Source organism: Psammomys obesus, unplaced genomic scaffold (assembly GCF_907164565.1).
Source record: "Psammomys obesus unplaced genomic scaffold, mPsaObe1.curated_primary_1811, whole genome shotgun sequence".
Lineage (NCBI taxonomy): Eukaryota > Metazoa > Chordata > Mammalia > Rodentia > Muridae > Psammomys > Psammomys obesus.
The window spans coordinates 20,198,072-20,215,009 of record NW_026596040.1 but is presented as its reverse complement, the minus strand read 5'-3'; the positions used below and the strand labels follow the sequence as shown (position 1 = coordinate 20,215,009).

At 40.6% G+C, this 16,938-nt stretch overlaps 1 protein-coding gene across 3 annotated transcripts; it reads right to left on the bottom strand.

Annotated features, from left to right (window-relative positions):
• Positions 1 to 1,613: 1,613 nt before the first annotated feature.
• Positions 1,614 to 16,476, bottom strand: Minar2 (membrane integral NOTCH2 associated receptor 2). Of its 3 annotated transcripts, XM_055622715.1 has the most exons (5): positions 16,165 to 16,476; positions 14,157 to 14,214; positions 13,121 to 13,161; positions 7,016 to 7,240; positions 1,614 to 2,940 (listed from the first exon to the last, which is right to left on the bottom strand). In XM_055622715.1, the coding sequence occupies exons 1-5, from the start codon at positions 16,339 to 16,341 to the stop codon at positions 2,761 to 2,763; spliced, it is 681 nt and encodes a 226-aa protein (XP_055478690.1). In that variant the 5' UTR covers positions 16,342 to 16,476; the 3' UTR covers positions 1,614 to 2,760. The 3 variants fall into 3 exon arrangements, with proteins under 3 accessions (XP_055478690.1, XP_055478692.1, XP_055478691.1); XM_055622717.1 differs by lacking the exon at positions 16,165 to 16,476 and having other exon boundaries at positions 13,121 to 13,181; positions 14,157 to 14,207; XM_055622716.1 differs by lacking the exons at positions 13,121 to 13,161; positions 14,157 to 14,214.
• Between the last annotated feature and the right edge of the window lie 462 nt (positions 16,477 to 16,938).

The window sequence follows — 16,938 nt, the reverse complement described above, 5'->3', positions numbered from 1 at the left end:
TAGATAGATAGATAGATAGATAGATAGATAGATAGATAGATAGATAGACAGACAAATTAGTAAAGACTCCCCTAATATAGACAGCTACCAACACACAAACAAGGGATGTAGAGTCTACTCCGAGGTTCTCGCTCTGTCTTTGTCAACGTGACTCACGCCCAGTCACAGGCCTTTTCTAGAAGGAAGAGACACTGTCAAAAATCGGCGTTACAAAGGGCAGAGCGAGCTCCCAGCCCCTTAGGTACCTGCGCGGGGCCCGTTTCTTCTTCACGGCATGCGCGCAGGCTTCATCAATGCGACCTTCAGGGGGCAGCAGCTCGCTCTAGTTAACGGAGGAGCCCTGGAGCCTTGCGTCCCCACACGCCACTCGTTAAAGTTTCCACTAGGTGGCAGCAACCGGAATATAATTAGGGAAAAGAAAATCTGTTCATAGATGAAAAAAAAAAAAGTTTCAGTCTTTCTGTTTATGTCCGAGAGCAGCACTTTTAAAAAGTGTAAACATTCCAATTTTTTTTTCCTGAAAATTGTGACATTATTAGCTTATAGGATTTCAACACAGTAACTTACCATGCAGGAATAAAACACAAACAAGAAAGCCTGCTTTTGTGGAGGAGCCTTCCAAATCATAAAAGGGATTTTTAAAAATGTAATTATTATGTTATTATTAAGAACTTAGGCACTCAGATTTTCTTAACCTAATTTAGGGGTTAAGAAAGAGACTAAAGCGGTGGTCCTGACAAAGGGACATATTATTTATTGACCAGGGCTGTGTGCGGAAAGTTGTATTTTAAAAAGCTTTTAAAAAAAAGAAAAAGAAAAAGAAAACAAAAAACAGTGGACCTGGGTCAGATGTTCCCAGGCAAGCCCAGATTTGAACATAAGTCTGGACCGAGCCATTACTGCTGTCCTTTCAATGACCTTACACTTTTTTTTCCCCCTGCTGGAGCTTTTTTTTTTTTTTTTTTTTTTCACAAGGGGAATTAGAAGTGCATGCAAGTTATAAATTTGCATGCAAACAAGAACACACTCCCCTTATGACTTTCCCTTATGTGCAGACACATACCATTAATTCAGGGAGGAACAATATTGTATTTTGAGTCCAGTTACACTGAACCCTAGCAATGGAGATCGGTTTAAAAGCAAAGCCATAAATTCACTCATGCAGAAGAAATGAGTGTCCAAAGGTATCATAAATAAAAGGAGAGGAAGGCTGGAGAGTAGAGGAATCATAGGTGCTTGACGGGGAAGGAGAAAGGGGAGCTGGGTGGGGGCTGGGCGGGCCAGGAGCTCACAGGAGCAGCCTTCACATTCGGCGGTTATGCATCCCAATGTGTTTGGAAAGCTTCATCAAGCCTTGTCTTGTAGAGACACGAATAACCCGGTTCAGCATGACTGCCATGCACGGTGACCCCTGAGCAGTCAAGCTTTGAGAACAGAGTGATAGCATGCAGTGTCTAAGGACATCCACAGTGGGAGTGAGCCTGGCATCGGGAGGACTCCCCCACCCCTGCCCCCTTCATTTCCCTGCCAATTTTTGTGCCCTGAACTGGAACCCACAGCAAAAAGAAGAATAGCAAGGCACACAGTGCAAAGATCAGTATGACCAATTTTGCTTTGTACACAATGATTTATTGTCCAGTAAACTCTAGGTTTTGTACACCTTAGTTCAAGTACCTTTATGAGCAATACAGCGAGATGGTAAGGCGTTATCAAAGGGCACAAGAGGACAGCACTCTTTGGGAAAAAGAAAAAGACTTGTTTCATATGCTACAGAGCACTACGCGTGACACTGAGGACCTTAGGGAAGATTTTCCTGGGAGGAGGACAGGGCAGGCGTGATTCTCTGTGTCATGGGGCTTTTTCCCAGGCACCTGCACCCAGGAGAAGGCTGTCAACAAGCACTGGAAATTACATTCCCATTGAAGCAAAAGCTACCGTTACGAGGCAGCCACTCTTCTCCCTTAAGCTGGCTTCCTCCTCGCACAATCTTTTGTTCAGGCCTAACTGTCATTCAGCTGAATACTCAGGGGTGGCAGCTTTCCTGGAGTCTCTCCAGGTCCCCACCCCCTATGTCTGGTGGGCATGTACCCACTGCCACTAGAGGTCCCACTTGTTGGTGCCTGCCAATCCACAAAGGCAACTGGGTACAATGGAATTGATTCTACCCCAACGGCTGACCAAGTTTATTTCTGCTAAAACACTAACATAAATTTGGATCGTTATAAAGGATTAGTAGGGAAATTAGAATAGGTTTGACCGTCGTCTCCCTTCCACTTTCTTTCCCCCTCTAACTTCAACAGAGAGAAAGGAAAAGAAAGCACATCTAAACTGACTGATAGCTCAGCAGAAGCCTTCCCGTTGCCCCAGCAGTTGGCTAGATTGGCTGGAGCTTCCCCAGGGCCCAGGGGGAGAGGAAGGAATGGTGCGGTGAAAACCGGATAAGCAAGATGAGCTCCGAGACAAGTAGCTGCCAGTCCTTGATGCCCTCTGCTATCATAAAGCTTGGTTGTGGTTGCACGGAGGGAGAGGCTTTCCCGACCGTGGTCCTTGGAAACATCTGCGTCACAAAGCACAAACCTCAGGCCGGAATCACACACACGTTTCACGGAACAAAGCAGAGGCCAGCATACCACAAGCGATGCTCACTCACACGCTACAGGACAACAGTATTTAGTTCACACAGTCAGCAACGCACAGACAGGTTTCCCTGTAAGGATTTAGAAGGCGTTTGAGAGCTTTAAAGAAGCGTCTGCAATTTTCTTAGGCGAATAAGGCGCTGAGTGTCACTATGGTAACCAAGATGGAGGACACGACGAGTAAAATCAGACCCATGTGACATAATTTTGATCGCTTGTTGCGCTTCTTCTTCTTTTTCAGCAAAGTGTCAAAGCCTGGAGTGTACATATCCCCCAGCCAAAAGCGCAGGTCATTGGGGTTCTCCTAAAAGAAGATGACACAGGAAATATCACTGATGAGTGGACCAGTCAGCATTACAGAAGGAGACATGACAAGAAGATAGCATCAGAGGCCCTGGGGGTCTGTAGTCACTGTTCTGCATAAGGCTTAAGTGCCGAGGCTCAAACAGTAGGCTTGACATCTCTAAATGTCTTAGATATACTGCCACATCCTGTGTGACCATAGGTACCTGAGGAAATTTGTCTGCCTAGCTCAGAATTTATTTATTAGGCGGCCTGCACACAATTTCTGCATTAAATTGCTCACACTTCCAAGTAAGAAACATCAGTTTCATCTCTTAGCCAGTTGTGTGTTTCTGACAGCTCATAAGTAATGCCTATAAATCAAATGAGTTACTTGAAATACAGTTATGATTACAATTCCTAGCTTTAAAGGGACCTTGGAGGTTTTGTCTCATCTCGTGGCCGGGATAAGAATTTGGCAAGTTTCAGGAAATCCCTGACTGACTTCCATGAAAGGAGGACAGGCTAGGTGTTCACAGTACAGCTTCCACAGAGCATCACAGGGGACAGCTTTGCTCCCATTTAGCGCCTGTCCATAGGGTTCTTCTGTCTCATTGGATCCATCTTCTTTAAGGTGCCAGAGAATCTCTCTAAGTCAGCCTGCTCTCAAGTACCAAATAAGTCTCAAATATATTCTACAATTCCATATGCTTTTTTAAAATATATATATAATTGTTCCTCTAATCTCTAGGTTTAGTGCATAGGCCCTGTGTCTTTGTGTCTTGGCAGGGCATGCAGTCTCATACATTAAGTTTACAAAGATGGTTGAATGAGTGCTTGCTTTCACATAACATCTGTAGGCCTTGATTTTTCTTGCCTAGATAGTCTGAAGGATTTTTTTTTTTAATATCTGAGATAGGGTTTTTATTTATTTATTTATTTATCTATCTATCTATTTATTTATTTATTTATTTATTTATTTATTTCTTATCAGTTACATTTTATTAACTCTGTATCCCAGCCGTGTCCCGATCCCTCATTCCCTCCCAGTCCCTCCCTCCCTCCCTCCCTCATCTCCACCGTGCCCCTTTCCAAGTCCACTGATAGGGGGGACCTCTTCCCCATTCATCTGATCCTGTTTTATCAGGTATCTTCAGGACTGGCTGCAAAGCTCTCCTCTGTGGCCTAACAGGACTGCTCCTCCCTTGGGGGGTGGGGAGGCCAAAGAGCCAGTCATTGAGTTCCTGTTAGAAATAGTCCTTGTTCCCCTCACTATGGGAAACCAATTGGTTACTGAGCTACCACAGGCTACAGCTGAGCAGAGGTTGTAGGTTATATCCATACATGGTCCTTGGTTGAATGTCAGTCTCAGAAAAGACCCTGTGCCCAGATATCTTTGGTCCTTGTGGAGCTCCTATCCTTTCCCCATCAGACTAACTCCCCTTCTTTCTTATGATTCCCTGTACTCTGCCAAAGGTTTGGTCATGAGTCTTTGCTTTGAAAACAATGCTAGTTAGAGTCTTTCAAATGCACTCAGTAGACTCCTGTCATACGTTCAATGCACATCCCATCTGACTTTCTAAACGAGGATTGAAGTCTGAAGGATCTTTAACAGGCTGTCACCTTCAATGCTTTCACTGGATTTATATTATCTAATGGTGTCACAAAAACCAGTTTCCTGTGGCTGGCAGCCTCTAGGGGCTTTGAACTAGCTTCAGAGTTAGGATTTTAGTGCTAGGAGAAGCATATATACACCTGTTAGGAGCTGAGATGTATTTGGCAATTGTGATTCTCCAAAATGAAGGTGTAAGTGGGTTTAAACCACGTCCTTAGAAGTGCTTAAGAATTACAATTGAATTTGGAAGACCTGTGCAGTAGAATACTGCCGATTTAGGACCCTTATCTGCATCCCCTTGTTTTTTGTTTAGTTTTGTTTTTAATCTTGTTCGTGTCCTAACCACAGACATCCATTTTGCAGCTTCAATTCTTTAATTTTTCTTTTCACCAATGGCTTCCCTAATGGGGACAATCCCCTCTTAAATCCTCACTTTGGCATGCATTGGTAATTAAGTGTATTGTTTCTTTTATCTTTTCTGACTTAATTACTCTCAGCAATTTAGAAAAATGGTGATACACCGAGGCACTTGGAACCTTTATAGTCTATAGCTGGTATCAAGATTACAAAAATCATGGGCCTGAAGAGATGACTCATCAGTTAAGAGAGATGGCTTCTCTACCAGAAGACCTGGATTAGATTCCTTGTACCCACACAGCCATTTACATTCATGGTCCTCTGTAACCCATGATATCTTCTTGTGGCCTAGGGCACTGCATGCATGAGATGCACAGACACACACACGGGCAAAACACCCAGACAAGTGAAGTAAAAATAGAAGTTAAAAACGTTAAAAGCTTAAACGAGAAGCTCCACCTGCTATTTATGAGAAAAGGACACAAGTGCCAACGTCATGAAATATAATATGGAGTTTCATAATATGCTGTTCTAATGACAGCAGAATATTCCCAGAATCCCAGATTCTTGTGGGAGTTAACACTGAGGAAGCCATAGTGAAGCCAGTACACAGAGCAGCCTGAGGGTTTCTTTGAGAAGTGTGTGTATGCACAGACTACAGAGGGGACTGGTGGTGTCAGCAACACAGCACATCCATTATATTTATGTGTGATCTTGTAGATTTAACTTAAAAAAATTAGTTACCAATCATCTTCAATTTTCTAAGCGGGAGATGTAAACTTACGAACAAACAACAAAAAGAAAAAAATTGATTTTTGGAATTGGCATATGAAAATCACAGTCTTTGAATCCGGTGAACTATTTCTATTTACTCATTTAGATGGATTTGTGTGCAGGCAGGGAAAAAGCATCTGTCTCCACAGCCCCCTTGTCACATATACACACAGCAAAGACAAGACAACAGGCCTTAGATGGTGCCCAGCAGTAAGTGACTTTTCGTGAAATAAATCAGTGCACCCCCCCCCATAACAGACTTAATGCTATGAAGTCTTTAGTAAGAAACATGAGATTAAACAAAAACAAAGACGAGAAAAAGAAATGCACTGTTGTTGTCCTTTGGAAATTTCTCAGAAAGGCACCAAAGAGGAGGTACGTTCAAGGTAGGAGATTAAGAGCTGTCAGGGATTCTAGACGTAATAGATTTCAAGGAATGTACACTCAAGGCTTAAAACTTGTGTGCACAACATGAACATCTATGGTACTGCCCTCTTCAAAAAAAGAAAAATTGTGGTTCACTTCAGGTGGCTAAGGTGTAAACTTGGACCAGACACACATTTTTAAATGAAGGGTACTTGGGAAATGTCAGGCTTTTCTGGCCTAAGGCAGGTGGAAGCAAGCCAAGGCGTGTCAGGAATCTGGTTCTTTTAGACAACACAGGGACCACTTTGGTTTTCAGGTATTTGGGTCTTCTGTGTGTGGCTGACATCAGAGGAAGAAAAGAAAAGGTAGGGGGAAGAAAAATCATAAGCTGGGTGACTGAGTTCATTGCATACCTTTCCTTGTTGAAATGTTTTGTTTTGACACACAAGAAAAATGAGCAAAATGTAAACCTGCCATCTTAAATCATTTGGTGGGCTTGGAATGTTAAAAAACGATCACTGTGATTACTGGTAAGGGCTTCCCTGCACAGTGCCAAACTAAGTCCTATCACTTCATAAGTAGCTTTGAAAAAAAATGTACAGTGAAAAATGTATCCCTACGTGTTCTTGAGCATAGACAATTACAAGATTACAAACTAGGGCAAACATGTGTGACCTTAAAATTTAATTAAAAACAAAACCAAAACAACAAAAATACTGCCTTTCATCTTCCGAGGAGACCTTCATTCATTACTGCTCCTCCTTTCCTCTCTCTACATTACACAGATGCCATTGGTTGTGCAAAACACAAAACAAATAAATAACCCCACCCAGTGGCTGGGGAAGAGAAATGATCCCAAGGACCAAGAGGACCTGTGGTCTGGAGAGTTTGTGTTCAGTGAAGAACTCCTGTCATGCCTACAACACCTTTTCAGGATCACTTAGCTGATCTGTTATCAAATTAAGATCATTCTTACAATACACACCTTCAGATGTCCGGAGAGATTTGTGTGCACAGAATGCTTATCATACTCTTCAATAGTCCATGAAGGATTCTTTTTTCTTTCCTCCATAGCTTCCTCCAAACTTACGTCACCATATAATGGGTTATTCTTCATAACTGGAGACACGGATGGTGGAGGGCTGTCAGGAAGGACTGGGCTCTCCCCGATAAATCCCTTAGTTCGTTGAGTAGCAGCGTTATTTTCCCTCTGTTGGGAGATTAGAAAACAAGGCTTCTATTATAAGCTGGGCGTGCTGGTGGCAGAGGAGCCCAAATCACAGAAATCTGTATCTGCAAATTTGTTGATTCTATCTCATACCCAACAGATTAGGCAATGAATTATGAAATAACTCTGGGATCTACTTTGATCTACGATCCTTCCATTAACTGAGTTCTCTCTTTGTATGTTTTGTTGTTCAGTTTAATATCCATTTCAATAATACTTTCCAGTTACAAAGACAGAATTATATTCTGCAATTCATCTACTTTCTGAAGAAACACAGTTTTCCAGCTCATCTGAGTTAGAGTTTAATGGTATTTTATGTCTTTTAATGTATTTCAAGATTCATAAAAGTAATACTTAATATTATTGTTTGAAGCCAAAAAATTAAGATTAAAAACATTTTCTAGGACCGCAAGTTGGCTCTGCGGATAAAGGTGATTCCTGCTAACTTGCCAGCCTCGATTTGATCTCTGGACCCTCACAGCACAAGAGAATGGGATCCACAAGCTGTAATACCTTGTTTATGTCCTCTGCATACACATGTCCTGGAAAGAACACATATGTGTATGAACACACACGCACGTGCACACACAAACACTTTTCAGTGGAGCTGCCTGTAGGCTGGCATAAGTAGGGCCATGCAGGGTTCCAAGTTTTGTGATTCCTCACCCTTGCTGATTTGGGCATTTTGGTGCTACAGTCGCCTGTGAGTCCCCCATGTTCCCGTAGATTGCTGTAATAAACTTATTGTTAACCCAAGCTAGACTTAGGTGGAATCATTTCTTTGGTGGGTTATCAGTAGCCTACCTGAGGTGGAACGACATTTGATCCCATCTTCCTGGCTTCAGGAAAAGCCATAGAGCAACAGAGTCAATTTAATACCATTCACCTATAGGCGTCTGCTGACCAGCTGTCTGCTAGAGAAATTAATTCTTCACCTTCAGAAATTTAAAAATTTGATATTGAGTCACTAGGAAGACCCCTGTGTTCAAATTTTCTGGTTCTGTTGCTCTCCTCATGGGGTTTCTGTCCTCTCCAGATCTTACTATTTCCCACTTCTTACATAAGATTCCATGCGCTTTGAAAATTTGAACACAGGGGTCTTCCCAGAGACTCATACTCCAACCAAGTACCAGGCATGGAGATAACCTAGAACCCCTGCACAGATGTAGCCCATGGCAGTTTAGTGTCCAAGTGGGTTCCATAGTAATGGGAAGAGGGACTGTCTCTGACATAATCTGATTGGCCTGCTCTTTGATCACCTCCCCCTGAGGATGGAACAGCCTTACCAGGACACAGAAGATGACAATGCAGCCACGCCTGATGTGATCTGATAGACTAAGATCAGAAGGAAGGAGAGGAGAACCTCCTTTATCAGTGGACTTGGGCAGAGGCATGTGTGAAGAAGGGGGAGGGAGGGTGAGACCGGGAGGGGAGGAGGGAGGGACTTATGGGGGGATACAAAGTGAATAAAGTATTAATAAAATAAAATTTAAAAAAAATTGATATTGGAACATAGTATAGACATAGAAAGGAACACACATGACAAATATATATGCTTTCCCCACAAATTTTCAATTGTGTGTGTGTGTATGTGTAAAACACTGGTGACTGAACCTAAGAACATTGGAAATATACCAATAAGAATCATCTCCTTTTGAGTTGTGTGTAAAACTACCTCAGGTCATATTCCGATGACCTCAGCATTTCTTAGAACATAAAGGTTACATTAAATATGTAGTTATATAAACTAAAATTGTAGACTTGCTTGATATGGCCTGGCCTTTTGAAATAACTGGTAAGTAAAGGGGGAAATAATATAGATAAAACCATTTGTGTTATCCTGGGCATTGGGTTTCTATGACTTTGAAAAAAATATTTATTCACTTTACATGTATTAGTGTTTTACTGCATGTATGTATGTATATCAAGTGCAGGCCAGGTACTCTCCAAGACCAGAGAAGATACAGATCCCTTGAAACTTGAGTTAAAGATACTGTGGATGCTGGGAATCAAACCTGGGTCCACAGAAAGAGCAGCAAGTGAGTCAGCTCTCCTTCCTTGAAATTTTAATAAATGCACTTTTCACATAGAGTTCACTTTAGAGACAGTCAATTTATAGACTATGATGCTATGTCATATAATAAAATGATGAACTTTATCATTAAGCATTTATCTTTAAGCATTAAGCGTAAAGTAGCTTTATAAGTGTTGTTCTAAATCAAATAAAAACAATTTTACAAGAAATTAAGGTTGTTTGGGCTCAGCATAAGTAAAATGCTATTGTTTTCTTCAAGTCTGGGTAGCTTTGATCATGTTTGGAGCAGGCTAAATCCTCTGATATGTACAAATTTTCTTTGTTAGGTTCCTTTCCTGCTCCTGGAATGTAAATAAGAGGTTTGATAAACGAGTGAAATAAAATGTGTGGCTAAAAAAAAGTATATATAAACTATAAAACATATACAGATTTAGAAGAATTAATGTATGATGGTATCAAACAGTCAGAAGTAGATTCTAAGGTAGAATTTAAGCCTTATTTATCATTCTTACCTCTGAAGGACACACCAAAAAAAAAAAAAAACCTTAATATTAAGATTTATTGCTAATCTGAAAAAAAAAACAATTATTTTCTTATAATTTATACATTAATAAATTACTCAAAAATAATTTGATGGAATTACTGGGACGTGGCTCAAAGACTGAATACACGCTTAGATTACTGAAGATCCCAAGACAGCCAAATAAATAGCAATTATTATTTAATGGTAATATAAAAATAAATACTAGTTTTGGGGTTGGAGATATAGTTCAGTGGTGGAGTGCATACCTAACAAGAGTGAATCTCCAGGTTTAAATAGCAGTTTGCAAAAAAAAAAAAAAAATTTGTTGTGGTTGATTTGTATTTTGCTATTTTTTCCCAAATAGATTTAAGAAAATAAGGAACATATATGCAAGCCCAACTTTCCATGCTACGTCTTAGGGAAACTACTAAGTAGAAAATTCAGTAGCATTTGTATGATTTTAATCAACTGAACTGTAAAATAAATTCCATTTAAAATATTTATTTAAGGAAGTAACACTTCAAAGTTTAGCTAGACTTTCACTATTAAGCCAAACTTTGCCCATTTATTTTTATCCATTTTAATCCTAATACTTCAATGTGCAAGTAAAATATCACTTAATAAAAGAGCTGGAAGACATTACTCAGGCAAACAAAATCTAAAGGTTAGCAGCTATTCGGCTATTAAAACAAGAAACTCTAAAAATATAAATCAATAGTCAGGGAGATGAAGACAAAGGAATGCTGAAAAATAAATAGAAATTGCTAAGATGGAAATAATATGATGATTTGAGTTTTAAAATGAACTAAAGAATTAGATGGTAATAAGTTTAACGGGTATTGTTAATTAAGAAACTAAGAACTAATTGGAGGGAAAGGATAAAGTTGTTGTTCAAACTGAAGAAAGACTGTTTATCTCCAAATTACTAGAGCGGTAAAGATGATAAAGGCAAGCTGGTAGATCTCTAAGTGGTTTGGGTATAAATGAAGGCTATCTCAAAAGCATATAAAGGAAAAGTCACATGTGGGAAATAGAAGCAGGCTCAACTCGATATTGAAGTGACAAAGACTGGCAAATCAGATTTTAAGATGCAAACTTAACCATTCGTACCTAGATTCAATTTTAAGGACTCAGGAAGCATGAAAGTAGAAAAGAACGTACAATACGGCAGGCATGTATGAACACCAAGGCCTGGGCATGGCGACTGGCTGAATGCAACCCATTTTGTTTCCTCAGTTGAGTGCAGTGTCTGGCTTCTTTAGTTGCCCTGAAATTAGTTTTGAGGTCAGGCTTTGCAAAGCCAAGAAAGAGCAGCAGAAGTGACTTGAGGACATGTCCACTCTGTTTCCAAACGTTTCCACATGATCTCTGCCCCTTTCTGTTGTTGTTGTCGTTTGATACTGTAGACAGGGATCTGAGATGGCAGGACCATAAAATAAGCAACTCAAAAACATGGTCACTACTTGGAAAAGAGAGGGGCCTACGCCCAGGCCACCTGCTGTTCCTCAGGCTTCTCGTAATCAAGAAGGACTGCTTATACTGCCTGGTACTTTGCCACTTGTCACAGCGGAGACAAGTGTCCAGCACTGGAGACTTGCTGGAAAGTGGCATCTGCATCCCACCGCTGTGGCACTCCAGAACCAGGAAGAAATACTAACAGCTTTACTCTGGCTGGCTTTGTACGTGTTCAGGGTACGCACATGATTCTCTGTGTGCAGTGCTTGTGTGGATACATGCAAGGGCACACGTGTGCATGAGTGGACAACAGAGGCTGACACTAGATGTCTTCCTTAATCACTCTACTCCTTATTTACTTTTGTATTTATGCTTTATGTATTTATTTTTTTAGTTATCTTTGAGACAAGGTCTTTTCTTGAGCTTGGAACTCAGCTGGACTGGCTGAGTGTGAGCTCCGGGGGTCCATCTGTCCCAACACCACCTCACCCTAGCACTGGAATTACAGAAACGTGGCCCTAGGCCCAGCTTTTCATGTGAACATCAAAGAGCTAAATTCAGAGCATCAAACTTTCATAGGGGATCATTTCACCATCTGAGCCATATCCCTATCTCCTGCAAATGGAAGCTTGAAGATAGTTAGTTATTCACGTTCTACAGCAAAAGTCATTTGCTATAAATCTTAATATGGTAAGCTTGGAGACAGTCATTACTAACTTTAGTAGTTACTTGTGGCAAATCTGAGAAATATATAGAGTCATATATAACCAATCAGAACATTTGTATATGACGAGAGTTGGGGAATTCAACAGGATGATTCCAAGTGTGCAAAGAGGGTCCAGAAGCCTGGTGCTTCCTAGTGTAACAGCGGTAGGCCCCAAACAATGAAATGTAAAATTACTTACTAACAAACAAAAAATACAAAGATGAGGGAAATGTCCCAGCTATATGCAGTAAGTGAAGGCAAAGATGATACTGAAGGCATGGATTATAAGCCTCAGGGTTGGTGGTCATTAAGCCAGAAACTAGAGGAATGAATACAGGAAGCCAAGCTCCAAAGGCCAGTTTGAGACCCGTGCCTTTAAAAGACTTTTAGCAGTCTTTTATATCTGTAAGAACCACTGGAGACTACATAAAAAGACCTATATTAATGAATAGTTAAATAAATTGCTGAAGACACTACAAGATGATAACCCGAGTCTTTAAAAAAAATTACTCGGGAACTCCTGGCAAATACCACCATCTGCATCTCTACTCATTTAGACATAAAAACAGAGAATAACTACAAAAACAACAGACCAAAAATTGAGAAAACAATAATAAGCCCAGATCTCTAAATTCCCATGAAAACGAGTAGAAGTGAGCTCTGAGACCTTCCCAGGAGCATGAGGCTGTTCAGAATGAGACCAGGGTGTTCTGAAAGGGAGCAGACAGAGAGGTGACCCTGCCTCACCTCCAGGGAAGTGCTTCCAGAGAGACTCCAGAAGGACTTGGGAAGAGTGACTTCTCTACTGCTTACAAAGAAAGAAGTAGTGTAGCAACCCTGTTTCTTTACAGGGAAGTTTGTAGGATGGCTCGCAGGAGCTCTTGCTAAGGGTGGTGCTGAGGCAGAATCTAGCTGATAGACCATCTCAGTTGTCAGTTCTGTGAGAGGTTTAAGAAGATACAATCTGTGCGTATACACACACATATGCTAGATTACACATAATATATTTGAAGGATCTTAACGATGGCATCTATCTATTTCAAACAGTGGGAATGAGGTGGTGCCTGGCCAGACACGCACAAAAACCATCTCCTCTTCAGTGACACACAACAGTTGCGTTGAAAGTCAAGCTTGATTACTAACCTCCCCAACAGTGTGTGTGTCTTCCTCTCTGTCTTCTTGCTCTGCAGGCATAATGCAGATTCTTATATTGTAGAAAGGACATCCAGGGGGAAAAAAAAAACAAACGTAAATTATGCCCTTAGGTAAGCCTCTCAGAATGTGTGCGGCACTGACATCTCAGGGGCGCAGATGTGAAATAGACCCTATTGCATTACTAGATTTGGGTGTGCTTGTTCCTACAACATGATACAGGTAACTGGTACAGAAAACAGAATATCATGATACACTTCAAGTGTCAAGCGAAATAGACTTAAAGCAAGAAGCTGTTAGTACAAAGGTTTTGAGTAAAAGTAACATCATTGGCAGAGTATAATAACTCTAAAATGTTATGTATGTTATAAAATATTGTAACAATGAAAGTTAATCATTAAAACTGCATATATCTATACAAAAGATTCCTAAGGATAAAGACAAACAATAAAATTAACAAACCCAATCAATGGACATTAATAGTTGGAAATACTACATTTTGTATTTTAGAAACATTGATAGTGTGATAGATTTCAAAATATACGAACAACATAGTTAATAACCTAGAAATCAACAAAAACATATCCTCAATCCAAATCTTGTAAACATTACAACTACATTTTAAATGACAAGCAATGGAAATGTTTTAACTTATGACACAGTGAAAGTAAAATGTGGTGTTACAAAATGCTAGGCCGAAGCACAAATGCATGCATACACACACTCACATACAAACACACACACAAATACATATAGACACATACACACATGTACACACACAAATACATAGATACACATGCACAGACATATGCAAACATAAGCTCATATACACATGTACATATAGCCACACAATACACAGAATAAACATACACACATACAAATGCTTGAACATAAATGAAACCTCGCAGAAACACCTACGGAATGTCGGTATTTAAGGAGAACAGTAGTGTAGGACAGAAAAGCAATGATGAATGAAGTCAGGACATGAAACCAGAGAAAAAGCCTGTCTGGAAATAGGGATACCCACTTCTCACCACTGGCTTTCCACTCCAGCTCACAGATTTCCTCTGAGAATTCCCAGGGTTCTGAAACCAATGTGAAAGAAGTCAGAAATAGAAAACAAAAACAAAAGAAAATCCCTTTGAGTCCTCTGCTCACTAGAAAAGTCAATTCCCGCTATGATGGCTTTAAACATTGTATCACTTAATTTAAAACTATGTTTTATTCTGCATGTATGTGTCCACCCGCATGCCTGGGCACTGGTAGATAAAGGCATGCTCCACCACGCCTGGTTGAGGAAGAAAAAAAAAATTTAAGCATGATTCTATTTCAAAAATTCATGTTCCCATTTTATATTTACTAACTTCTTACTAAATAAGTCAGTTCTTGATTTTGAGATCCACTCGAGCCAATTGTGATGATCATATGTGCTAACTAGTAGTTTGAGCCACACCTACCTAATTTCCTGTTTTGCACTTGTCTTCCATGACTCCCCACCATCCATTACTTCAGAAGGAAACTGATCCTCACTAAATTACTTGTCATTCTCTTTTGGGGTAAAAAGGTAATTTATTTGAGATTCATCAAAGATCAGAAATATACATCTTTGTTCCTTGAATAATATTTAGGCCCAAAAGGACCTGTATAAAAAGTTGCCTGTTGGAAATTTGCATTTCCTTATGGTTTGAGTTTTAATTGTGGAATTCCAAATGGAGACAGTATGTCAACCAACCACAGCCCCTAAACAAAAGATGCTATAAGATTTCTGTGTCATACCTCTACCTCCTCCAATCTTCTCACTATGTGACCCTACGATGTACTTCATCGACAGGATGAAGGGGAGGGGCAAGATATTCTGAGATCATTTTTAATAATGTTGTTCTGTGACATGAACAGTGAGGTAAAGGAGGACCTTTATTTCCTTTAACCAAGAAAAACACCAAACAATGATAAGCGGGTTTGTTTAGAAAGCCACAAGGCCTTGAGGATTACAAAACATGGATGCAATGTTAAAAAAAAAAAAAATCAGTTGTCATAACAGGGTGATGACTTATAATGGAAATAAGTTGAACCCTTTACAGGGCAGAGGCAACTTACATAATCACTCAAGTGTATATGACTCTGAATGAACTCATGACATAGGTCCCAAAGAGGCTACAAACACACCACAAGCCAGTCACTGTACACTAGGATTCATGAGGAGCAACTGTTCTTAAAAGCAAACAAATTTCTATCGAGGGAATTTGAAAACTCCAAAGGACTTAATGACTTACAGGGGCTTGTAGGTCAGTTTACATCAGCTCTGAAACAAACTGCCTTTTCCTCTTTCTACATGGAGTCACCCTCAACGCCATTAGCCTTCACATCTTAAAACAAGATTATCCCTGTTTGATTAGCTGTGCCTCAGCAGGGGCGTTTGTGTTGGTCTCAGCAGATGGAATTCATCAGCTTGATTCTTTTGTGAAAGATCAAGAGCAATAAGCTCTGCCTTGGATTGGAAGGCCTTCTTCCTATGGCTGGCCTACGCAGACAGACACCTGTGGAAGACCTGCAGCTGAGCTGAGAGCCATCACTTTCCAAGGGGGAAAGTGGCCAGTCACTCCTCGGTATCCTCTGAGCTTCTCTATCAAAGGAAGGGGAGTCTAAAAGGAGCAAAAGCAAGCCTCAGGCTCTTTCAGAGCCTTGCTCAGTAAACATGTTTTATGCATAGATTACACTGGCAGAGGTTAAGTATTTCTTCCCTTTAAGCTTATTTGAAAACGTTACAGTTGGTTTGAAATGTTCTGAAAGGAAGGAGTAAATGAGACCTACACAATACTGAAACAAAGGCAGGCAGAGAAGTCAGGGATTGGAAGGGAGTGTGCAGGTAGGAGAATTTGCACAACATACGCAGAGCTTACAGGAAGGCGGGGGAGGAATAAACAGCTTCTCTGTATCTCCCACCCCAAGCCTACTTCTTCACACGAATAAGAAAATGTCACATAGTGAGAAAGAAACAAGCTCCCACCCTATATTTATATGCCATTAGATCCTACCTGTGAGTAGACAAGGTTTTGCCAGTGTTGTGTAGCAGGATAATTTCCACCCGGAAATCTCGCGAGGCTAGCCTGCAGAAGGGTTGAGCTCCTCATTAAAGACTTCACGTCAAGCTGCAGGAATTTGTCAGGATGGTTGTTATTGGGCAAAACAGAAAGATCCATGTCCCCTTTCATCTACAGTGGAAACAAAGCAAGCGAAAGCTGCTCCTGTCAGACGCCTCCATTATTAATGAGCCTGAAGATGCACCGGCTGGCATCTGAAACCAGGTCTCCCGGCTGCACACAAAAGCCACTTTCAAAGGCCACGTCAGCCCACAGGAACAAAACCACAAAGCAGTAAACGGCCCTCCCTTCTACCTTACAACACACACACACACAATGCTGAAATTGAATTACACTAAAAAGGGTACATCAATTAAAATTAATAGAATGGGAAAATCAGGTATGTGATAAGCACTTAATACGTCTCCCCATTCAGAGTCCAACATTGCTATTTTGTATAATAAAGCTGAGGTAATCTAGTAAGAAAGCCCATGCATTGCAGCCCAGCACAGTCTCTTAAAGAGAAACACTGTTTGATTTTGCTTTCTGTACTGCTACAGTAAAGCAGCTACTACTCAGCCTCTCCCGAGAAGCCCAATCTCATTCCTTCTCAGGTTTTGAATCCACCTGTCAAGCTTGTGGTAAACTTAACTGGGTTGAAGTTGGCAGCTTGTTCTAAGCTGGAAAACAGCAGGCATGCGCCTTGTGGGTTGTTGCAGTAAGTTCCTA

Bases quoted from the DNA above. Each gene is read 5' to 3' on its own strand.
- Minar2 (XM_055622715.1), bottom strand. From the start codon at position 16,341: ATGAAAGGGGACATGGATCTTTCTGTTTTGCCCAATAACAACCATCCT. The intron at 7,241-13,120 runs GTTAGTAATCAA...ATCTCCCAACAG, and splicing joins ACACACACACTGTTGGGGAG to AGGGAAAATAACGCTGCTAC. The intron at 2,941-7,015 runs GTGTGTATTGTA...ATCTTCTTTTAG, and splicing joins ATCTCTCCGGACATCTGAAG to GAGAACCCCAATGACCTGCG.